The sequence below is a fragment of the Rhincodon typus genome, chromosome 33 (assembly GCF_021869965.1).
Source record: "Rhincodon typus isolate 14 chromosome 33, sRhiTyp1.1, whole genome shotgun sequence".
Classification (NCBI taxonomy): Eukaryota; Metazoa; Chordata; class Chondrichthyes; order Orectolobiformes; family Rhincodontidae; genus Rhincodon; species Rhincodon typus.
In genome coordinates, this window is record NC_063364.1 from 4,046,760 (window position 1) to 4,072,982 (window position 26,223).

Genomic DNA, 26,223 nt, shown 5'->3' on the forward strand with positions numbered 1-26,223 from the left:
AGACATAGACACAGAGACATAGACACAGAGACATAGACACAGAGACACACAGACACACAAACACGCACACTCGCAGACACAGATACACACACACACACACAGGCACGCATACAGACAGACACAGATACACATGCGCATACACACACAGACATAGACAGAGAGACACACAGACACACAAATACACACATATATATATACACAGACGCGCGCACACGCACAGACACACACACAGATACACGCACGCGCGCAGATAGACACAGACACATACACACAGACATAGACAAAGAGACACACAGACATAGACACAGAGACACAGATACACACACACAGACACAGGCACACACACATACACAGGCACACGCACAGACACGCACAGACACGCACAGACAGGCACAGACACGCACAGACACACACAGACATAGACACAGAGACACACACACAGACATAGACAGAGACACAGACACACAAACACACACATATATATATGCACACAGACACAGACACACACACACACGCACACACACGCACGTGCACACACTCACACACACACACACCAGTTGTACATTTTAGGATGTCTTAGCAAGACTGGGAAAACGAAGGAACACAAGGCAAATGAAGTTTAACAACAACCGCTGCTACTGATTCGATATAGCACCTTTAGTGTAATGTGATGTCTCAAGATGCCTCACAGGAAAATTATAAAACGACAAAAGATTCTGAGGCACATACCGAATGACGCCAGGTTGGGTGATGAATACCTTGTTCAAAGGCATAGTAATTAAAAAGTAAAATTAAAATGCCATGAATAATTATGGCGGCATAATGACGTGGATATAAGGCATTGAAGTGTTCAATCAGACGCGATTATATTGAATGGCAGAGCAGGCTTGGCAGCCTGAATGGCCGACTTCTACACCAATGTTAAGGAGTCTCTTAAAAAAGGAAGACGAGACCGAGAGGCGGAGTTGTAAGGAGTAAATTCGATGACATTGGGCCTAGGCCGTTGAAGACACAGCCATCAATGGGGAGTGATTAAAATCAAGGCTGCCCAAGAGATCAGATCAGTGAAGCAGATTTACAGAAAGGTTTGCAGTGATGCGTTTTGGAAGGAAGAATGAAGAGGGACAGTATAGCAAAATTGCTAAAATTTAAGAAGAGGGTGCAGGAGCAGAAAGATCTGGAGATTTGTATCTCATTGAAGAAGTTAGAGGAAGAGAAAAAGATGATGCTGGACTCAGTGTGTTCAAGCAAAAGCTACTGAGCTACAGACACCAGTTGGCGATAAGGGAGAGTTGTCTCAACTGTGGGCAGGAATGGGAACCAAACATTCCTGGTTTCAATGTATTCAGGAGGAATAGGGAAAGAAAGAGAAAATGGTGGAGAAGGTGATAGCATCATTGAGTGTGATAGAAAAGTTTTACCAAAGGAAAACTGGAATGTTCAATGACTGAACTGATTTGGTTAGAGCTGAGGAACAGAAAAGAAGCTGGTACATTGATGAATGTTTACTATAAACCCAAGGATAATGAGAACTGCGTAGAGGTGCAAATCTGCAGGCAGAATGCAGAGAAATTTAAAAATAATGGAATTGCAATTGGACTAACCCAATTAGGACAAGACAGAAGATTTCCTGTCATGTGCACTTTCTTAATCAGTATGTTCCTAATCCAAGAAGGAAGAAAACTGCACAAGATGTCTTGGGTGCCACACTGTAGGAACAATGTCAAAGCCCTGAAGGGGAGCTTTGCTAAATGGAGGCAAAAACTTTAGCCATGTGGAGAGATTGGAGAAGTGACATTGTTCACCATGAAACAGAGAAGGTCGAGGAGACAACCTGCAAACATACTCGGAATCTGAAGCATTTTGATCAAAATGCTTAAAGGAAATGCTCTGATAAATGTTTCAGAGATAGTAGGAACTGCACATGCTGGAAAATCTGAGATAACAAGGCGTAGAGCTGGATGAACACAGCAGGCCCAGCAGCATCAGAGGAGCAGGAAGGCTGAAGTTTTGGGCGCTGATAAATGGTTTGCTAACCAGAGATCATAGAATTAATATAATTGACAAAGAGCTATATGGGCATGGAGGACTGTCAAGACGTGGAAAGCATTGTTGGTAAGGAAGCAGATTCCATATCAAATATCAGGAGGCAATTGGGCATGTGCTTGAAGAAGACTATTGTAAAGTGTTTTGGAAAGTGTTGTTACATGGAAATAAATTAAACAGCCCATTCAAAATGCCAGTAGAGGTACGAGAAGTGAATGGGCATATTCCTTGCTGCGTGATTCTATGTTTGGTGTCTATATCCATGAAATCATTGAACAAGAAACCATTTCACTTTAAGTCATGTGGACTGAGCTGTAGGTAATGCTTAGTGCAATGCTCTCGATCACAATCTGTGCTCCTTTGTGGCCTGGTAAGCACAGCTCTTTGGAATCCCTGTTGGAAACTGGTGTAAAGTCAGATTGTGAACAGTTTAACAGGTAACGCCACTTCTGAGATGTGTCAGGGTGCAGGGAGATAAAGCAAACAGAAACTTTTATGATGAACTGCTTTGTCTTTTATAAAAGACCAGATCCAGAATGCTAAAAGAATAAGTATCCTAATAAAATGTAACTTCCCGTGTACAATTTAAGAAAATTAACAAGTACAAGGTACTGAGCTTTTTGGTTTTTGGGGTGGCATGGGGTAGTTCAGTGGTTAGCACTGTTGTCTTACAGTACCACAGACCCGGGTTCGATTCCACCCTTAGGCTGTCTGTGTGGGTTTCCTCTGGGCGCTCTGGTTTCCTCCCATAGTCCAAAATGTGCAGGTTAGCTGGATTGGCCATGCTAAATTGCCCATAGTGTCCAGGGATATGCAGACTAGGTGGATTAGCCATGGGAAATATAGGGTTGCAGGGATAGGGTTGGGGGATGGGTCTGTGTATGGGTGCGCGCTTCAGAGGGTTGGTGTGACTCAATGGGCTGAATAGCCCGCTTCCACACTGTAAGGATTCATGAACTTGAATTGGACGTGTCACTCCACCTACAGAGTAAATCTTTGCTGTTTTATTTCAGTGCAGTCTCCACGTTTTGGATCGCAAATCCCAACAATAATCTCATCAACTGCTCAGCTGCAGGGTCTGAGGTAGGTCCTCTCCTGTCTCATATGTTAGTATTTACCGTGAGGTCAGAGTCATGTGCTGGCTATTTATTCCATATTTAAACTGCAGAACAGCACCTTTTGGAAGTACAAATATTTATCTGCATGTTTACATCACAGGAAACTGGATTTTGGTTTATTTTCCACCACGTGCCCACAGGGCCTTCAGAAGGAATGTATTCCCCTGGTTATTCTGAACATGTGCCATTGGGAAAGTTCACCAACAACAGGGCTCATTCCAACTATAGGGTAAGTCTGCACGCAATTTCTGTAATACAGCAGAGAGCTACACTGAAGGAATGAGATAAACATCTTTATAGTCATTTAGCTGGTATTTGTTAAAAAATATGGGTCGCTGTGAATATTTATGAATATATTCCCAGCTGTTGTGAATTCTGCTGATGTAAAAACATGGTGGAAAATAAGACAATTTTGTCTTTAAACTCATTCCCAACATCATGGGGTGTGCATCTAAATTGCATTGACAAATATCAACACAGACAGACTGGTGAAGCAGTTTGTACAGTGATGGACAAGTAACGCTCCCCTGTCCATTCAACCCATCTTTCAAAATTGTGACTTTGCACATCTCTATATCAAAACAAGGTTATCTCCTGAGAGAGGAGAAAACAAAAAGATTAAAAATTCCAGGCAGATTTGGGTGTGAAAAGTCTGGGCAAACCCTTTCTGAAACATTGAGGCAGTTGGTACAGGGAGTCATTCTGGCCCTGATTTCTCAGCAGTGCCTACTGTTCACGATTTCCAATGTCTTAGTTTGTGTTGTGTCATAAAGTCGTACAGCACAGAAACAGGCCCTTCGGCCCAACTCGTCCATACCGACCGAGTTTCCTAAACTGAACTACGCAAATCAGAGTGTATGGTTTCAGGCAACATCTGGTCATAATTAAAGTACCATGTTGAGATTCCTTCAAGTAGATTACTTTGGACCTTTTTAATTCAATGAAAATGAAGTTTCTTTGTAGAAAATAGAAAGGCCCCAGTACTCATAAAGCTTAATTAGTTTATGGCCCATTGTGACAGATCTAGAACAGGAGCCTCCCCCCATTCTAGACTCGAGACAATGGACCATAGAGTGCTGACTCCAACCAGAAGGCCTCAAACTGGGCTTCCAGCCTTGTTGCCATTGGCTGGTGATTTGCTGGCTCCTTTCGGATCCCCACAGATGCCATTTTAAAGATAATGAATTTCATGTTGTGTTAAATCACACATCCCATTCAAAATTTGCAATCTCCTGGCTGGACTAGTTTCATTTAACATTTTATGTTATCTCGATATCAAAAGAGTGTTTCAAGTGTTTTTCAATCTATGTTCCAGGCTGGTATGATGATTGATAATGGAGTAAAAACAACTGAAGCTAATGCAAAGGACAAGAGGCCATTCCTCTCACTGGTTGGTGCCAGGTGAGTTGATGCACAGAGACTCCAATTTAGAAGCGGCCTAATTGAAACTATCTGTGTTTCATACACTTGATTTTAAAAGCATGAACTCCATGACCATCCAGTGAAATTTTCTCCGGTAAAGTTATAAAATTGCAAATAAATTCTTGTTTTCTTTGGACTATATAAAGGAGCTATGTGATTTCTTACCTAGGTACAGTCCCCATAAAGGAGCTGATCCTCATAAACCGAGGGAACCTGCTATAATCAAAAATTATATTGCATATAAAAACCAGGACCACGGTGCTTGGCTTCGTGGTGGAGACGTGTGGTTGGAGAACTGCCAGTAAGTTTCAATTCAATCTCTTAAAAATGTTACATCTATAAAAGATGAATTAAAGGTTGAAAATGTAATTTAAGTCAAAATGTACTACATCAGCACTTCCTCTACTATGCAGATACTTGAGAACTGCTGTATTTAGCTCACCAGCCTACAATCTCTTTATCCGTTTCTAGGATGCAGCAACAACTTGCATTTACATAACTCCCTTATTGTAATTAAATTTCCCAAAGTGCTTCACAGCACAAATGTTGAAATCAAGCTAGAATCTAAAACTTGGAGCGCAGTTACAAGGTAAGGAACCAATTATTTGGGACTGAGATGAGCTTCACTCAAAGGGTTTTGGATCTTTGGAATTCTCTATCCGAGTACTCCATTGTTGAGTACAGGTATACTTAAAGCTGAGATGAACATAATTAATGTTTTAACAAAGATCTGTGCCATAAGACAACAAACCAACAGCCACGCTTCGCCAGTTACTCTCAAAGAAGAAAGACCCCATATCCACAATGAGCAGGACAAATGTAATATATAAAATACCTTACAGCAACTGCAAGAAACACTATATAGGACAGATGGGCAGGAAGCTTGCCCCCAGGATACATGAACACCAACTCGCAAAAAAACGGCACGACCAACTCTCCCTCGCTTCAATACATTCCAACATGGAAGGACATCAATTTGACTGGGACAAAGACAAGCATGAAAATTCCTGAAAGCCTGGTTTTCAACCACCAATGCAATTAACAAACATGTTGAAATAGACTCCATCTACATACCATTACGGCACAAAACTGGAAAGGAGACTGCCCACCATGACAGACCAGACCAGACCATATAAATTCAGAGCAGGACAGAACAACAGTGCTTCAGCGGAGGCTGTGCAGCTCTGTTGATGTCACCTAGAAGGAAATGAAACATTTGCACGTAAACTAGTCAGCTCGGTGAACCAACCAACAACTCCATAATTTTAGTCTGTCAGGGATCAAAGGATATTGGGAGTGAGCAGTAAAATGAAAGCTTTTTTTTATTTATTCCTAGGATATGAGTTTAAATTGGCCAGACCAGCATCTAGCTGAGGTTAAATTGGCCAGACTAGCCTGCCCTAGTAGCCCGGTAGAAGGTGGTGGTGCCATCTTGAACTGCTATAGTCCTAGTAGTGTAGGAACACCCACAATGCTGTTAAGGAGGGAGTCTTGGAATTTTGATGCATTGACATTGAAAGAATGGTGATAAATTTCCAAATCATGACGGAGTGTGGTTTGGAGGGGAACTTGCAGGTTCTGATGTTCCCATTGCCTTTGTCCATCTCGGAGGTAAAATTTGAGGCTTTGCAAGGAGCGGTTGGAGGAGCTTTGGTGAGTTTGTGCCATGAATCTTGGAGGTGGTATACAATGTTGTCACTCTGTGCTAGTGCTGAAGGAAGTGAATGTTGAAGATATTGGTTGTGGTACTCATCAATTAGGCTACTTTGTCCTGGATAGTGGCAAACATCTTGAGTGTTTGGGTTAGAGTATGGCATATATCCAGGCAAGTGGGGAGTTTACCTTCACACACCTGATTTGTGCCTTGTAGATGGTGGGGCTTTAACAAACAAGGGGAAAAAAACACAAACAGCCAAGGTCTTTTTCCTAGGTTGGGGTAGTCCAAAACCATACGGCATAGATTTAAGGTGAGAGGGGCAAGATTTGAAAAGATCCTGAGAGAGAACTTTTTCATGCAGAGGGTGGTGCATATATGGAACAAGCTGCCAGAGGAAGTGGTGGAGGCTGGTATGATTACAACATTTAAAAGGCATGTGGATAGATATGTGAATAGGAAGGGTTTAGAGGGATATGGGCCAAATGACGGCAAATGGGACTATGTCAGATTGGGATTTCTGGTTGGCATCGACGAGCTGGATTGAAGGGTTTCCATGCTGTATGACTCTATGACTGTGACAGAATCCTGGGGAGTCAGGAGGTGACTTACCTGCCACAGGATTCCCTCCATCTCAACAGCGACTGTTGAGACAGAGAATGAACCACCAAGTCCAAGGGTGTGAACAATCAGGTTCAATCAGAGACAGTGGCCTGGGAGAGAGATGGGATTGGTGGATAGGGCATGGTGTTTGTGGCAGGAATCAAAAGCAATATTTAATTGAAGGACATTTCTACTCATCCAATACCGAATGTTAGATCAATGGGGTAACTGTGCAATAGTGAAGAGCATCATTTGCAAGGCAAAACGGGGTATTATCTGTACGTACATGTGAAACAAGCTTCACGGAGGACAGCGCACAGATAAATACCTTCGCCTGAGCATGTGTACTTCAGTGATTTGCCCACAGACTGATGGCATGTCAACACCGAGTTTCACTACAATTGGCTTTTGCCTTGTTAGATCATAGAATCCCTACAGGGTGGGAACAGGCCCTTTGGCTCAACAAGTCCACACCAACCCATCCCCCTATAACCCACCTAAGCTCCATATCCCTCAACACGATGGGCAATTTAGCACAGCCAATCCACCTACCCTGCACATCTTTGGACTGTGGCAGGAAACCAGAGCATCCGGAGGAAACCGATGCAGACACGGGGAGAACGTGAAAACTCCACACAGATAGTCGCCTGAGGGTGGAACTGAACCTGGGTCCCTCGTGCTGTGAGGCTGCAGTGCTAACCACTGAGCCACCGTGCCACCCCAGTGGTAAACAGCAAGGCTGGCAAATATTCCAGAATCCAATCTGAAATCCAGAAAATATTGAAATGATATTCAGTACTCGACTGTGAAATCAGGAAACACACTTTCTTTTGCCAAAAGTCTGTAGATTGTAGGCCTGTGGAAATCTTCAAGATCATGTTGATGGATGTTTTCCAAGGTAGATTTGGCAAAGTAAATGTAGAAAGAGCTGGCAAATAACATTGAGATAGCTCAGAGATTTGAATGCATCCCTACCCTTCACCATTCCATTTGCAACCAATGAAATTTAAAGAAGGAATTCCCCTTTGGCTTATGCTCCACTACGCTGCTTTGAGCAGTTGTTCACTGTAATCTAATGGCAGACTTGGCCTGTGGGACTGAATGCCCTATTATTCTCACTTCCAGAATAAGGCAGAAGCTGCATTGGGAACTTATGAAAATTATTAAAATAAATTGATCTCCAAAAATTGAGCACTCATTTGGGCTGTAAGCCTGGACAAGCCTGTATGGCCATCTCTGTGCACACAGGCCCTACAAAATTGGAGGTGGTGGTATTTTAATTATTCAGATGAGATTTCTCAGTGCCTCACTTACAGAATTCCAAATCTTTGTTCTTTAGTTGTTTCAGATTTCTGAACCTCTGGGCCTCAGTCATGAAGTCTTGCCTACTTCGCTATTGAATTCCATTGTTTTCTGTCACCTTTCACCATATCCCTGAGCACCAGGTTCTGCACTGTCGTCTTTACAATCAATTCACTTAGTCCACTTTTCTTCATTGACATTATTGGATAGATTTTGAAAGTTATTCAAATGCCAATTTGAGTGGTGATGGGGATACCAATTCTGGCTGGAAGTATTTCCAGAGGTTACATCATGTGAATTCCTTTCCCTCATGTTTCTGTCACTGGTCATCTGATGCATCCATGCAAATTGGAAAACAACAATGTCTCTCTTAGACTATTAGATGATTCATGAAAGCCAAAGGGCCTTTTACCCATCTCCAGTATCGGTATGATCTGATGAATACAAGTGTAGGGGTTCTGTAGCTTTTTTTTGTGTGGCCAGAAGGAGCAAGAGTTTCTGTTTAGCATTGCACAGACTTCAACCAGCTGCAAACAGGATTGAGAATCAGTGTTGTATTTTCATTATTGAACTCAGACTTCTATATTAGTAGGTGACGTTTTGATGACCTGGTTGTGGGTCTTTTCCCAAATGAAATCGACTACATTGCCAGTTTTGATGGGAAATGGATGGCCACCATACCCATTTTCAGGCCATTACTGGCCCATTATTTCCAGACAATGAGAGTGAAAGCCAACTCCTAACAGCGACTGGTGCATTGATAATTCTTGCTTTAGTTTTGTTCTCGGATGTTCAATCTCAGTTACAGAGTAGACCTATTTGCTATAAAATTCATGCAGAATCCATGCAATACATTGAAGAGTGCCAGAAACAGCAATATTAATTCACGATACCCAGAGAGACACATACGGAGAAAATGAAGGGGCGAACTACCCTAATCACGGAGGATAGGAAATTAGAAACACATTTTGTTTTGAATGTATTTATTTTGTCACGACACATAGGAACTGGTGATTTGCCGTCTGTTGTTTGCTTTTTCACAGAGATTAAGAAGATTGGACAGAATGAGTGCATTGAGCAAACTGTGATGCACTGAGCTGTGACTGAGCTATCCATTTACGTCATTGATGTTTGTTAGATGTTGGAGCCTTAGGCCTGGAAAAATTCAGCTTCAATTCCAGTCATACAATTATTCACTTTGTTTGTCCTTTTTCCTTAGATTTGCTGATAATGGAATTGGACTGACTCTTGCAAGGTAAGAGCTTGTAGTAATCAAGTCTATCATACGACCAGACTCCAGGCACATTACCCAATTTGTTACTTTCCAGAGGGGATACTCCAAAATGTTGAACTCTTGGGTGAGGAGGGATAAACTGGCTCCCTTTCTTTATTCACTAACCCTCTTAATTGGTTGCACCAAAGTTCATTTTAGCACTCCTGCCTCACAGCACCAGGGATCTGGGTTCGATTCCACCCTTGGGTGACTGTATATGTGGAGTTTGCATGTTCTCCCTGTGTCTGCGTGGGTTTCCTCCTGGTGCTCCGGTTTCCTCCCACAGTCCAAAGATGTGCAGGCTAGGTGGATTGGCCATGTTAAATTGCCCATAGTGTTCAGAGATATGGAGCTTAGGTGGGTTATAGGGATATGGGTTGGTGAGGACTTGTTGGGCCGAAGGTCCTGTTTCCACACTGTAGGAATTCTATGATGATGATCTATGATGATAATTAGATCCCTTCCCTTACAGATATCTTTCTACCTGGACCAACTTCTGTTTTAAAAGGAGCCAGTTTAAATAGGCTTTCTCGAATTAACACAGAGATTATTAAATGTGAGAAGAATTAGTAATGCAACTCATAGATACAGATTAGAAAGAAGGGGAGAGACCAAATTGATAAAAGTTTTAAAAAATAGATACATGGATCAGTCTCTGCATGGTTCTCAAACATTGTGACTGTTACAGTGGAGATTACTGATATGTTGACATTGGTAGCTGAACAGATGATTTTTTGAGATTCTTGGTTCTGTAGGCTTAATGACCTTCCTTTGTTCTGATTCCATTTTCTACTGGTTTGCAGCTCTGAGTGAGATAGTGAGTCAGAGATCTTTACCTGTAACACGAGGGAAACTAGGGCATAGGTTTTTTTGACAGTGACCTTCACAGCACCCTACTGTTCCAACCCAGCCTCTTCCATATGAGAGGCTTCAGTCCCACTACTACCCTTAGGTTGAGTTGAAAATGGCCATTTAAACCCAGTCCTTGTGCATTCCTGAATGGTAAAGCAGACATTTCTGCACACGGTGGCTTCCTTCCAACAGGGAAGAGATCAACGACCACCTTGTTTTCTCTTCCTGTTAAGTCTCTCCCTCTCTTGAAGTAGACAGTTTCGTAGAATCACAAATTATTATGGTGCAGAAGTAGGCCATTTGGACAATCATAACTGCTCTGACTCTATCACCAGTCAAGCTATTCAGGGATCTATTATCTGAAAGAGGACTTCACCCTTCTTCCAGGTGTTCTTCCTTTGCGTGACAGACAAAAGATGAGGTCAATTCAGAATATAATGAAACAAACCCTTAAATAAACTCTTTAGGTATTAATATAAACCATACATTTGTTGCAACATTTACTTCTTCCTTCATCTAACTTAACCTCAACTTTAACTCACTTCATTTGACTTCACTTTATCTTACTTTAATTTAATTCACATTAACTCTAACTCTAAGTTTGGCTTGAAACAAATATTACTTTGATTCAAGTAAACAGGCCAACTTTCATTCTCGGTGTAGATCTTGCCTCATGGCTCTTCGACTCTTTGAAGATAACTTCAGGGCACGTACTTCGTGAATATAAAAACCCTGTGCTTGTAACTTTTATCCCCAAAGCGTGCTCATTCTTCCAGAAACTTCTCTGGCATTCAGCCAAAGAATTGACCAAACTTAATCACAATGTTTGATCCCAGCCAATGGAGCTTATAACTCCCAAATGTTTATACCAAGTCGTAAACAGCCACATACTATGCTCCATACAAGGTAATAGTGGTGCCAGTATGTCGAGCAGACCAGTAGGACACCTCCCTTATTTGGTCAATGTAGGAAACTGCAGGTCACAGCTTATAGGACAGGTCCCAACATGTCCTGGCTGCAGTTTTAACCAAAGTCAGAGTTTAAGCTAGCTTGACCAAATTCCCAGCATGCTTGATTGTAGCTCTCAACCAGTCGAGTAGCCATTTCTCCTGCTGGCCACTTGATCACAGATGTTATAACACACCTCTGGAGCAGGGGGGTCTGGAATTGGGCCTCCTGGCCCAAAGGTAGGGACACTATCACTGCATCACAAAAGCCCTCTAGTCTGGCTCTATTATTTAGTACCAATCTCCTGCCTTTTCCCCCATATCCCTGAACATCATTACTCATGGGGTACAGCAGAGTGCAACATTCCATTGGCTTCACACAGGGCTGTACAGACAGTCACTGGAATTTAAATCTGCAGTTTTTCCATTGCAGATCTTGAAAAGCAACACGTTTGGAATTAAAAGTAAGAAATGTCTGCAAATTCTTTGGGATTCTGATCCATCAGCATAACACTTCCCCCGTAGGACAAATGAAATGAGATCCATTCTCATTTCATTATGAAGGAGTAAGGCTTAAGCAGGCTTGATGGCACAGAGGCTGTCTTCTCTGACCCCTTTAAACAATCTGCTTGGCTTTGGCGAAAACAGCTTTGAAAACATCTGTAATAGGAATCCTGTGTAATTTGCCGTCCCTGGTCTCCCTGTCTTCACCTATCTGTCATTTTTAAGTGTGTTATACAGCTCTTTGGATAACTGCTTTTTCTCATCCCCTCAACTTCGGGTTCTGTTTTCCATGGATAATTAACTTCCTCTGTTTGAGATCCATTGTAATTTGATCCCAATTAGCCATATATTTTGATAATACATTTTAATCCCCAAAACATCCTCAGTTCAGTCATATGGGCATTTCTCAGAAGTCTAATGGCCTCCTAATATCAGGAAAACTAATTATCCCCCATTCCAGAGTTAGCCTCATTTCACTTTGATCTTAAAGGTACCTTCACAAATAAAGGTACATTCATTTCCAAAGCACAAGAGGTATTGCAAAATTCCAACAGTGATGCCAATATCGGTTTTAAAATTATTATGGGGAATAAGGAAATGGCAGAGGCATTGAACAAATATCTGTTTTCACAGGAGAAGGGTCAAGAAATAGAGGATAATGTACTTGCTGAACAGGGTGAGGAAAGTAGGAAATTAATATGAGTAGAGACCAAAATACTGGAAGAAACTTTACAGACTCTTTGTGGCCTACTTCCTAAGTTTCTAAAAGAGGAAGCTGCAGAGATGGAAGATGCTCTGGCTATAATTTTCCAAAATTCCCAAGATTCTGGAATGCTCCCTGTCAGTTGGGAGTTAGCAAATGTAATGCTTTCAAAAAATGGAGAGTGAAGGGAGCTACGTGTCAGTTGGAAACATAGAAAAGAGGAGAAGAAGTAGGCCATTTGGCCCATCAAGCTTGTTCCACCATTCAAATTGAGCATGAATGGTCCTTTATCCCAACGTCATCTTCCCATACCTGTCAACACCTTCAGTTTCTAGAAATCTATCAATTTCTTTAAATATATTCAGTGACTTCTCCTCTGCAACACTGTGGTAGAAAATTCCATAGGTTCACCACCTTCTAAGTGAAGAAATTTATCCTCCTTTCAATCTGAAACAGCCCTTTGCAATTTCAGAGACTGTGATCTCTTGTCCTGCACCCAATCCAACCCCAGGAGAAAAATCCTCTGTGTATCTAATCTATCCAGCCCTGTCAGAATGTTATGGTTCAATAAGATCCTCCCTTATTCTTTTAAATACAGTGAGTACAGGCCCAGTTGGCCCAATTTCTCTTTATTCAATGAACCTGCCATCTCAGGTAGCAGTTTGGTAGCCTTTACTGTATTCCCTCTATGACAAGTATATCTTTTGTTGTGTAAAGAGACTAAAACTGCACACAATACTCCAGCTGTGATAGCACCAAGGACCTGTACACCTCCAGTAAATCTTGCACCTACTCAAACCTCTTACAAAGAAGGTGAATATACCATTTGTCTTTTAACTGCTTGCTGCACCGGTACACTTGCTTTCAATGACCAGTGTATAATGACACTTGGGTCCTTCGGTACATCAACACTTCCCAAGTTACCACTGTTTAAATTACATTCTGTTTATCCTATCAAAGTGGACATATTCATACTGCATCTGCCATTTAATTGCCCACTCATTCTGTTTAAATTGCCATGAAACCTCTTCCCGTCTGCTCCACCACTCTGATGTTCACTTTGTTTTCTGTCATCAGCAAACTTGGAGATATAACACTCAATCAGCTCGTCTAAATCATTGATATATATTGTGAAAAACTGGCCAAAGCAATCGTCCTTGTGATTGTCCATTTGTTATGGTCTGCCACTTTGAAAGGAGGCCATTTATTCTCACTGTTTTCTGTCTGCTAACTAGTTCTTAATCTTTGGCAGTATATTACCCCCAATCCCATGTGCTTTGATATTGCACAGTAACCTCTTATGTGAGACTTTATCAAAAGTTTTATGAAAATGCAAATACGCCACATCCACTGTTCTCCCTCATCTAGTCTATAAGTTACATTTTTAAAAATTCACTTGTGGGGCATGATTGTCGCTGGCTGGCCAGTATTTATTGCCCATCCCTAGTTGCCTTAAAAAGGTGGTGGTGACCTGCCTTCTTGAACTGCTGCAGTCCACTTGCTGTGGGTTGGCCTACAATGTCATTAGGGAGGGAATACCAGAGTTTTAACCCAGAAACACTGAAGGAATGGTGATATATTTCCAAGTTGGGATGGTGAGTTGTTTGGAGGGGTACTTCAAGGTGGTGGTGTTCCCATGTCCTTCTCGATGGAAGTGGTTGTGGGTTTGAAAGGGGCTGTCTGAAGATTGATGAATTTCTGCAGTGTATCTTGTAGATAGTGCACTATGATACTACTGAGCATCAGTGGTGAAGGGAGTGGATCCTCAAAAAACTCCAGTAAATTTGTCAAACATGATTTCCCTTCCATCAATTCATGCTGACTTTGTGTAATCCCATTGGTATTTTTGAAGTGTCCTGTTATTACATTCTTTATAGTAGTCTCCAGCATGTTAGCCTAACTGCTCTATAATTCCTCGGTTTCTCCCTCCTTTTTAAAAAGGTGCAGTACATTTGCAATCCTCCAAACTACTGGGACTGTTCCGCAAAAATACAGCCTATGCATCCTCTATTACCATGACCACCTCCTCTAGTATACTTTAAGTCCCATTCATGTCTACAGCACTACTTTTTAATGATACTTATCTTCAATTCCTCCTTCCCAAAAGACCCTTGTTTTCCCAGCACTTGTCGGGTTTTTGTGCCTTCTTCTTTGAAGACGGCATAAACGTAGTTTAGTAGTTCTGCCATTTCCTTTTTTCTCCAGTATCAATTCATTCATTTCAGACTGTAAGGGCCTATATTTGTCTTCATTAATCTCTTTCTTTCTCCAAAAACTTATAGCAGTTTTTGTAGTCCGCTTTTATGTTCGATGTAAGTTTGCTGTCGTACTCTATTTCTTCCCCTCTTAAACAACCCGAGGTTGAATTCTAAACTGCTTCTAGACCTCAGGATTGCTGTTTTCTTTAGCAATTTTATATGACTCCTCTTTGGACTTAATATTAACCATAATTTCTTTGTTAACTATAGTTGGGTCCTATTGCAATCTTTCACTGGAAAGGAATGTATATCTACAGCAATGCATTCATCAGTTCTTCTGTCATGCCCTTTATTAAAGTTACCCAGTCTATCATAGTCAGCATATCCCTCATTGCCTTTGTAGTTTCTTTTGTTTAGATTTAAGGCCCTGATCTTGGATTGGACTGCTTTACATTTTGTCCTAATGAAGAATACCATCATGTTATGGTTACTGTTTTCCAAATGACCTCTCAACAAGATTAATAATTAACCCCTTCTCATTGTACAAAAACCAAATCTAGGATAGCTGTTCCTCAACATAATGGTTTAAAAGAAAAATCTTGCACACATTCCAGGAATTCCTCTGCCAAACGTGATTTGCTATGTTTAGGTTAAAATCACCCATGATTACTGTGGCCTGCATCTCTAATTACCTGCTTGATGCCACCCCCTACATCATCACTACTATTTGGAGGCCTATAAATAAGGTTAATATAGATTAATATTTTCCACACCTTGTTGCTTCTTAACTCCAGCTACAGTGATTCCCCATCTGGATTTCCTTACTCACTATTGCATTTATTTCATCTTTCATCCCACCTCCTTTTCCTTTTTGCCTCTTTTTCCTAAAGATTGAATACTATTGGATGATCATTTCCCAGTCTTGGTCACTCTGCAACCATGTCTTCATTAGTCAGGCATCAAGCATTGAGGAAGTATTGCAATCGATTGTTAAGGAAGTCTTAACAATACATCTTGTGATCAGAGAAAGTCAACATGATTTTATGAAAGGTAAATCATGTCCGATAAATTTAAGAGTTTTGGAGTTTGTAACTAGCAGGGTTGATAAGTGGGAACTAGTAGAATTTGTATACCTGGATTTCTGAAAGGCATTTGATAACGTGCCCCATAAAAGGTTAATATTCAAGATAGGGCTCATTGTATTGGTGGTAATATATTCACATGGATAGGGAATTGGCTAATAGCCAGGAAACAAAGTGTGGCCATAAACAGGGCATCTTCAAGAGGCCGGACAGATACAGTTCCACAAGCATTAGTTCTGCATCCTTAGCTATTTATAATCTATATTAATGACTTAGATAAAGAGATAGAGAATATCGAGGTTTGCTGACTATACAAAGCTAGGTGGAAATGAGTTCTCTTCGCACATTACAGAAAGGCTGCAAAGAATTATAAACAGGTTAAATGAGTGGATGATAATGTGTCAGGTGTGGAGAAGTGTGATGTTATTCACTAAGAATAGAACAAAAGAATATTTTTCAAAAGACAAGAAACTTGTAAGTATTAATGTTCAGAGAGACTTGGATGTGTGCGCATTCAAGGAACTCTGAAGAAAGGGTGCAAAGTACAGCAAAAATTAAAGAAGCAAATGGCATGTTGGTTTTAATAGCATTTGGAGTATAGGAATACAGATGTCTTGCTGCAGTTGTATGGGGCTTTGATCAGAGTATTTCTTGAATACTGCATGCATTGTTGATCTCCATATTTAAGGAAGAATATACTTGCGTTGGAGGCAGTATGGCGAAGGTTCACAAGATTGGTTCCTGCGATGAGCAGTCTGTCCTGTGGTGTGTTGGAAGAATGAGAGGTGATCTCATTGAGACATTCAGCTTTCTAAAGCAGCTTGATAAGATAGACATGAAGAGGTTGTTTATCCCTGGCTGGAGGATTTAGAACTTAGGGGCACAGTCTAAGGATGAAGATTTATCATTTAGGACTGAGATGAAGAGAAAACCTTCACTTAAAGGATTGTGAGTCTTTGAATTCTCTCCCCTAGAGTGTTTGGCTGCTTATTAAATGCGTGCAAGGCTGGGATACAGAGAATTTTGGTGTCTCAGGGATATGAACAGAGGGTGGAAAAATGAATTTGAACTTGGAGATCTGCCACAGTTGAATTGAGTGGTAGAGCAGGTACAACATGTCGAATGGCCTTCTCCTGCTTCTATCAGTTGTGGTCTTGTAGTTGAAGAGAAGACTGAGGGAGGTTATGTATTTGAAATCCAAGGACAGAATGAATTAGCCAAAGTGCCTCTGTGATGACTTAACACTGTAAGGATGTAAACAAAAACCCAGGAACAGAAATGAGAGAAGAGTTTAGAGGACCATTGAGCAAAATGACATCACTATAGTAGAGAAAAACAATAGGGACAAGGCTATAGAAGACAGAAGGAGAGAGAGAGAGATTTCCTGTGAGGTAATTAGTGCTATATTGAATTCTATCTGGGAGGTTAGGAATTTTATAAAAGACTTTCTAGCTGTGGGACTGAGGGGCAGAAGAATCTGCTCAGCACAGAAACGGAAATAATTATCCTTTGAAAGCAGTTTTAGCAATACTTCTTTATTCCTGTCCTCCGATCTCCAAGGAAAACCAACATGCCAGTTGCTTCCCTAAATTTTGGTGTACCTATGTCATGATCTCCTGAATTCTTTGTAATGAGTGTACCCAAGCCCCTCAGCAGAGCAAAGAGATGTGAGAAGACAATTTTTGGACTAAGGCGATAGTGAGGCAATGCTGTTGATAGACGAAGAACTAAGGATGAGAGATCAAATGTGAGAGGCTGAAACTACTGGCTGGAGTTTTGTGGGCAAAGTCTATCTTTTAAAAGGTGAAAGGATCAGAATTGAAAGGAATAGAGTAGATCAAGATACAGTAACTGAGAAGTAATGCCTGAAGAGAGGGGACAGTGCAGTGATAGCAAAAAAATATAATGAATATAAAATGGAATAATCTCCCAAAAAATATAAATGAAGAGCAAAGGAATGTCAGTGACATGAAATAACCAACTTATGAGCCAGGCCAAAGCCTTGGGAATTGCAATGGAAACTGAGTCAGAGGATTGGCCATGAACCTTTTGCAGTCTACATTGCAATCAATGGCCATAACTTGAACCTGTGGTGCCCCCTTCAGCCAGAGCAATGCCAGTTGTTGCATCTCTCGTCCCTTAACTGAAGTCATAAGAGAGAGCTTGCATTGTTAGAGTTGGGATATGGCATACTACTTTTCAAGTATAGCAATCATTGTGCATTCAAATTGCATGCAGCAAGATCATACAAAACCACAAAAAAGCGGGTGACAAAAGAAAATGTTTTTAATGTCAGAATACCAGGGAAATTCTGTACTTTTTTTTGAACAATCCCTTGGGATTTTTTTTGGCCCATTTGAACAGCTAAACAAGATTCCAGCTCAATGCATTAGCAAAAGATGGTAACATAATGCTCCCTTGTTACAGTGGCCACGTGCCAGCTACTTGAAGTCTTGTAGTCACAACTTTTGACTTGGAGGGTGCCAACATGACATGTAATATTCGTACTTCCAGTGGTGGAACCTTTCCAGACGATGATGGAGCCAAACAGGAGGTTAAGAATTCGTTGTTTGTTGGGGAGAGTGAAAACCGTGGAACTCAGATGGCAGACAATCTCGTCTGGGGACCTAGTGGCCTAGATCACAGTGGGCGAGCTCTTCCAAAAGGAGTGTAAGTATATCAATAAATCTGTCATTAGAACCAAAATAACTTCTTGTCTTCTGGTCTCAGTTAAGTTACAGTTTCTTTGTGGATTTTCACCTTTTATTGCTCATGTCAGCAAGGTGCAGGATGCAGCTCCCCTCAATTTGCTGTTGGAAACTCAGAATATCACTATCCCCAACTTTATTATGCAGCTCTTGTACAGTCAATAGGGAGATAAGGTCATACCTTGGATCTGTACAACCATTCTACTGATCTTTGCTGGTCTTCCCTACAACTCCATTTTCTCCTTTTACTTCTATGTCCCTTGATATCCTTACCCAATGAAAATCTATGGATCTCAGAATCGAAAGCTCCAATTGATGCAGCCATTTGATTTCCCAATTTACTCTGCCCTTTGTATGAAAGACCACTTCCTGATTTTGTTTCTGATTTAAATGGCCTGATTCTGATCGTAAGGTTGTATCCATTTATTCTCTTCCCACATTAGATGATATATCTTTCCTGTGTTGTGCTTTGACGTGCATGTACCTTTTTAAGAGGTAAAATGCTCTTAAAATGCTGTCAATCACAGCCACTTTGACACAAGGTGATGTATCAGTCCCATGACTGTACTTAGCAGATAGCAGAATTTGGACATTTTTACTTAATCTCCTAGTCAACATAGTCTTATTTTCAAATAAAGAACTGAGTTTAGTGTTTTACTAATCTGTATCAAGTTATCACTTTGAGGTGAAGAAAGTAACACCTTGTTATCCCTATGAGAAGTTTAGAATGATAGAGATTCAACAGATTGCTTTCAATCTTCTAAACACAAAACTCAAAATTTGTTCAGCCTTTCCTCATAATTTCATACGCTACATCTTGGTAAAACAGTGCTGTACCAAACTTCATTTAAAAAAGAACTCTATCCCTGTGCACTAAACAGTTAATTGAAAAGAGAGACAACAATAGAAATTTCTGGAAAAGTTCACATCTGGCAGCACCTGTGAAGAGAAGTTAGAGTTAACTCAGAAGGGTCACTCGACCCAAAATGTTAACTCTAATTTCTCTCCACAGATGTTGCCAGACCTGCTGAGTTTTTCTAGTAATTTATGTTATTGTCTCTGTTTTACAACATCTGCAGTTCTTTCCATTTTTAGTTCATTGAAAAGGTTTTGTCTTAGATATCTGTTGTTGAAAATTTTGGATACAACCTGTATTCTTTGTTTTATCCTGGCGACCACTTGTGAAGTCATGAAGTACTGAGTGAATTGAGTGATATGTTGAACAGAGCACTGCAACATGTCTCTGACCCACTGTCTCTCTCAGCAGCGATCAGTGACACCCTTGTAACCCAAACTAAAATTAAGTGCTTTGTGTTTCCAGGACATTCCCCATCCGAGGAATGCAGATCTACGATGGCCCAATCAATGTGGAGAACTGCACTTTCCGTAAATTTGCAGCGCTGGATGGTCGCCACACAAGTGCCATTGGGTTCCGATTCAATAACTCTTGGCAAACCTGTCCAAACAACAATGTGACAAGTATCACTTTCCAGGATGTCCCAGTAGGTTCTCAGACTTTAGCACTTCTTTCTGCCATTATTCAGTCGCAGGATTTCTGTATTTGTTAAGTATGTTTCAAACTGTAAAATGTCAAATGAAAAATGATATTTATTTCTGGGACATATAATACTCATTAGAAAATGGGGAAGTGAGAGACCATACAAAATTAATTTGCTGTGAAGAGCTCATTAATGTTACTGATGGATGCTCCATTGCACTGTTAATTTCTATGTTCTCAGACAAGTTAGATATAGAAAGGATGTTATCCCGCCTGTGGCTTCCAAAACAAAGAGTAAAATTCGCAAGCCATAGGAGTGAGATGAGGAGGAATTTCTTCAATCAAAGGGTGAAGCTGTGGAATTCTTTACCTCAGAGAGCAATGAAAACTCAGCCATTGAATATGTTCAAGACAGAGATTGATAGATTTTTAGATACAAATGACATCAAGAGTTAGCAGGAAAATGGCATTGAGATAGCTTATCAACCATGGACTAGAATAGTGGAGCAGGCCTGATGGGGGCTGAATGGCCTACTCCTGTGTTCCTCAATCTAGAACTCATGCACTTTTAATTATTGGTAGCAAATTCTCTTCCACCGAAGACAAGCTTCTGTCTCCTGAACTGTCCCCATGTAGATTCTGAAACCTGGCCCTCTGCCGGACTCACTGCTTCACTGGGCTCTACCAGCCAAAACCCAAGGCTTGCCTGTACATTGAGGCTCCTTCACTTCTCCCACTCAGGGACTATCGCTATGTGTTATTCCGGCAGTGGCCTTCACTCGATTCTGGTGCTGTTGGGACAACAGAGCTGCCGGCCAATCAGATTGACCAGTAACTCTTTACAGTGGATCATCCTCCCACAAGAGGGCAGAAGTCCCATTCTGAAACCATTACGGCTGCTCCCAGCAGAATACCACTGCAGGGCAAATGGCTTTCTGGTGGGCAGGCTGACAACAAACTTCTCAGTCAACTGTGGCAGCAAATACAGCTCCCACTAAAGTACACAGTGTGGAGATCTTCACTTGGGAGGGATAGTAAGAACTGCCGATGCTGGAGTCACAGTTAACACAGTGTGGAGCTGGAGGACAGGCAGCATCAGAGGAGCAGATTTCTGAAGAAGGGTCCCGCCCTGAAACATCAGCTTTCCTGCTCCTCTGATGCTGTCTGGCCTGCCGTGTTCTTCCAGCTCCACACTGTGTTCACTTGGGAGGACCTTGATGTGACCAGATGATTTGTGACAGACATGATAAATACCTGTTGCAACATTTTATTGAGAAAGTTGTTCAAGTTGCACCCCAGAGACTGAGTTCCAAAATCTATGCCATACCCCCATGCAGTACTGAGGGAGCACTGAACCATCAGAGGCACTCTCTAACTGAGTCCCCAGCGTTTGTAATTCATCATGAGTAACATTGTACCATACAAACACACAGGTTAGGAGCAGACATAGATCATTTGGGCCTGCAATGACATTTAATAAGATCCTTATTTGATCTGTTTGTGTTTTGAATTTACATTCCCATCTATCCTTGGTAACCTTGGATCGATTCCTTTGCTCATTATGTATCAATCTCCCTCCTCCACTGCTTTCTGAGGCAGAGAATTCCGAAATGTTTCAACCCACTCTTTGAAATATAGTCTCTTCAGTACCCTGTTTAACTGAAACATAATATCCTTACAGTTATGTTCAATTTCTCTTGTAATAAGGGATAGCATTCCAATAGCTTTCTTGATCACGTTTTTAGGACCCACACACTAGAACACCTGGATCCCTCTGCAATTTGGAATTCTACAGTCATTCTCTGTTTAATTAGTACTTTGTTTTTTTTAATTCTTCCTGCCAAAATGAACTACTTCACATAATCCAATTGCCAGATTCTCCCGGCAACACCACATGCCCATCCCAACCTCCACCCTGAGTGGAAAAAATATTCCCCTTGAATACAGTTATACTTGCTATTTTCCAGTCTGATGGAATCTTCCAAAATGTAGCCAATTTTGAGAAATTAGCACCAATGCAGCTACAACTCATTAGCCACCTCATTTCATACACTGGCATGAAGTCCATCAGGACCCCGGGACCATTTGCCTATTATATACAGTTCCTGATATTTAATCCTGTCGATTGCAACATAACTGAACTTTAGCTGCTGTATATAACAGGCAGCCAAATCAATAGCCTATGTCTTTTGGCACCTATGTAATCAAAACCAAACAGATTGTAATTTACTTTGCTGCTGATTGTGGGATCTTACAGTGCATTTTAGCAACTTCAATTCTAAACACTTAACTGGTTGCAAAATGCTTTGTGTGTGTCCTGAAGTTGTTAATATTAGGCACCACATAAATGCAAACTGCTCTTTTTTGTTTCACTTTACAGCTTTGCAAATTCTGATCTTTATAATGACTGCGGGTCTCATCCTTTTAGATCACATCAAGAGTGTTCTTTGGAGAGCCAGGTCCCTGGTTCCATCACTTGGATTTGGATGGTGACAAGACAACTATCCTGCATGATGTGGATGGATCAGTGTCGGAGTTTGCAGGAGCTTATATTGTTAAACATGATAATTGGCTACTCAGACATTCGGATTGTATCGATGTGCCAGACTGGAGATCTGCCATCTGCAGTGGTCACTATGCACAGGTAAGAAGGGAATTTTATTCCTCTGGTTCACTTTTCTCGAGCTATTTCTCTTACAAGACCAAAGGACAGCAGCATTCTAATTTATTGGAAATCTTGCTCAGTTTACCATTTGTATTTTCGCATTTTAAATGAAGGGGATCCCTTACAATTAGTGCAGTGGGAATCACTAGAAAGACATGGGCATTGGAAGCTAAGAGCATTCTCTTCACAACTTCCCTTGCAAAAAATCTCAAAGTCATTGTTGATCTGCAAATGTTTCCATTTGTAACACTTGGCATAATTCAAGCTTGGTTAATGAGTCCAAGACATGAATGTAATATTTAACGATTTATTTTTAGACAATATGATAAAGGCATTTTTCCTAGTTCAACTCAATTGTGCACTGAAAGTGTTTAAAATGCAATGATAACGTTGATGCCAACTTGCCAGAGTGTACTGCTGTGAATGGGGCCAGGGATGGGGTGGGGGATACAGGATATGCAAAGCCAGTGCAATGTTTGTACAATGGAGACCCTATTTAGAATTGGGGCTTTGATTTTATTCTGTCCAAGTGGTGACCTGCATGATTTTTCAATTGTTAAAATGAGTTAATCCCTAGATGTCCCTGTTCTGGTTAGATCAATCTTCGCATTGTGTGTGTGAATAAATAAAGTTGCCTCCATGAAGTGTGATTGGGTGTGATTGTGGAAATATCACTGGACTAGTAATTGCCCAGAAAGATACTCTGGGGACATGGTTCAAATCCCACAAAGACAGTTGGTGGAATTTGAATTCCATTGATAATGTTCAACATGAAGCTCATCTCAGTGATGGTGGTCATGAAATTACCATCAGTTGTTGGGAAAACCCATTTTGGTTTTGAAAGTGGCTACCCTTAGCTGGTATGGACTACATGTGATTTCAGGCCAATAGTTATAAGTTACAAGGTTGATTTATAACTGCCCTCTGAAATGGCCTGTCAAAGAACACTGCTCAATGGAAATTAAGGCTGGCAAGAAATGCTAGCTGTCTCAACAACTTCTACCTCCCATGAAAGAATTAAAGAGAAATTTAGTCAGGTTTCTGGGGACAATGTGCTAATGGTTTCTACAGTGTATGTATGAAACAGAGATAAAGGCCAATGTTGAGAGGTGGAAGAGGCTCAGAAAGACTTGTTAGACTCATAAAGGAACAATAGCGAAGCTGAATAGCAGCCTGGCAGTTGAGTCCATCATGGCTGACATCCGTTCCCCCTGAGAAGCAGAAAGATAATTTAGAGGTTAGTGTATGCAAAGAGTGGCAGAGGAACAGTTTGAAGGGAGAGGCTCTAGCAGGTCAGAATTCCATGTAAATATTGGAGCAACGTCTCAGGAAGTTCACAGTCTCCAAAGATGCAGTGACGTAACTTGGTGAAATGTTCGCAGATAACTTGATGTTTGAAACAGTTCTCCCTCTTTGCTGCTAGTCCTGTGGAACTCAATCAGTTCCTCACTCCTGAATTTTATTAGTTAATGAAATGAGGCAGACACTATCAAAACATTATTTCCAGTTCCCTTCAAGGGAAGACTTGTGCTCCATTTCAGAAGCGTTGTTGGCACATACACTTCTACAGAGAGGGTAGATTCACATTTGGAGAGGCTGCCTCCTGCCCGTTTTTCCTCATTGTATCCTAACTGTGGGATGTTTACTTTCATTTCCAATGTTCTCTTCAGTTCCCACCTTGACTAATGGAGGTAACACATTCTCTGGGTTCAGTGCCTGCTCATGCAGTGCTTTTTCATTAATGTGCAGATCTGGAGCTGTGTACATGGTTGTACTGGAACCACCTGTAGAACAATTTCTTACACTCGAATGTGTTGTGTGTTGTTGCAGTCTGGTGCATCTGAGCAGAGAGGAAGCAGTTGTAGATCAGTTGGACAGAATAGAGATTGCAGATTAGATAGTACTGTTGAAAATACTATGAAGAATCTTAAACATTTCAAATAATTACATTTCAGGCAACTGCAAAATAAATGCTATATCCTTCTTCATTTTTTACCTTACTTATAAATGACCAGTATACAGCAATTGAAAATCAATTAATTATTTTAAGTGTTTAGTGACACAGAGAGGACATTCAATCCCTCATGGGTATTCCTGTTTTTCAGTTAGATCTTGTCTGATGTGTTTCTCCATTCCAAAAACTTACTTTACTTTTATAACCCTTACTTAATAGATATTTCTCACTCTTGGTTTTGATGTTTTGGATTGAACCTCAAGCCTGCTGGTTCATTGTTCTACTTGCGAGAATAAAATCTGCTGGAGAACACCTGGCCTGGCCTACACGTGACTCCACCCCCACCTCAATGTGGTTGACACTCCTGAAGTGGCTTTAGCCAGTCGCTATTAGCAGCTAAGAGGGTCCATGAGCTATTCTGAGCAGCAGATGTCAGGCTTGCCAGCAATGTCCACCTGAAAAGAATGGCCAAGTTCTTCTTTGCTCGGTTTCCTTCCTCACACTGCAGCCAGACATCCTGAATACAAAGTGAGGCAACCCGTCTGATTCACAGTTCATTCTTCGTCACTTCATCAGTGATCTCAAACTGAGATCTGACCCTCCCTCAGACTGGGCGGTGCTGGCATGATAAGTGGTGTTCATGCTGTTGAACCTATCCACTCCAGGCTGGCCGCATTCTTCTCTTTCTCTCCTTTGTCGTCTTTCTCTTTTGCATTTTTTCTTCATCTCCTGACGTCGTGAGGAAGCCTGAGCAGTGCTCCACAGGTCGTTAGCTGGGGCGGTGGCAGTGTACCCGGAGTGAGGATTCCTGACCACAGAAGGCCTGAAGCACAGGGACTCCTTAAGGCCTGAGACACCTTGCAGAGACTTTGCAGAAGCCTTGGAGCTGCGTTTGAAAACACCTTGTACCGAAGATGAACACTATTTATGTAATTTATTTTTATTCTTTAGGTGACTCAAAATGGTGCTGCAGTGTGGTGACAAAACTCTTTTCACAGTTTCTTTCTGTATATGTGACAATAAATAGCTCAAGTCATAAATGTTTTTATTCTGTTTCCGGGTGATCTTCCTGCAATGAAAACAGAATGCAAATTATTCCTCCTCAATCTTCATTTCATTTCACACCTTTCTCAAGATTAAGTCCCTTCATTTGATGAAATGTTATTTCCTCTTTGGTTTAACATCTACCCTGTGTGGGGTTAGGAGCCCTTGTGCCATGGTTTTTAACACCAACCGTCTGTGCCCTCTCCTTTCAGAGCTCACTGGATAAGCTCCATCTCCTTCCTGCTTTGGATGGCACTGTGGTTCAGTGGCCAGCACTGCTGCCTCACGTCTCCAGGGACCTGGGTTCAATTCCACCCTCGGGCGACGATCTGTGTAGAGTTTGCACACACTCCCTGTGTCTGTGTGGGTTTCCTCCCACAGGCCAGAGATGTGCAAGTTAGGTGGATTGGCCATGCTAAATTGTCCAGGGATGTGTAGTATACGTGGATTAGCTCATGGTAAAACGCAGGGTTACAGGGATAGGGTGGGGGTCTGATTAGGATGCTCTTTGGAGTGCCAGCATGGACTCGATGGGCCAAATATCCTCAATCTGCATTGTAGGGATTCTATGACTCTTTCTACAACTGTTCCAATCAGCATATCTCAATCTGTAGGAATGGGAGGGCAAAGGGTTCCACTGGTTGTTATGG

The 26,223-nt window shown here is 41.3% G+C and overlaps 1 protein-coding gene across 2 annotated transcripts in view; it reads left to right on the forward strand.

Annotated features, from left to right (window-relative positions):
- LOC109936348 (cell migration inducing hyaluronidase 1) overlaps window positions 1–26,223 on the forward strand; it is a 215,934-nt gene that overhangs the window by 176,402 nt on the left and 13,309 nt on the right. For both annotated transcript variants that reach the window (XM_048615950.1, XM_020534964.2), the window contains exons 15-22: window positions 3,060–3,129; window positions 3,265–3,393; window positions 4,480–4,565; window positions 4,756–4,887; window positions 9,365–9,400; window positions 18,219–18,374; window positions 19,734–19,914; window positions 22,339–22,554. In XM_048615950.1, coding sequence (XP_048471907.1) covers window positions 3,060–3,129; window positions 3,265–3,393; window positions 4,480–4,565; window positions 4,756–4,887; window positions 9,365–9,400; window positions 18,219–18,374; window positions 19,734–19,914; window positions 22,339–22,554 — 1,006 coding nt within the window. The remainder of the gene's footprint in view (window positions 1–3,059; window positions 3,130–3,264; window positions 3,394–4,479; window positions 4,566–4,755; window positions 4,888–9,364; window positions 9,401–18,218; window positions 18,375–19,733; window positions 19,915–22,338; window positions 22,555–26,223) is intronic.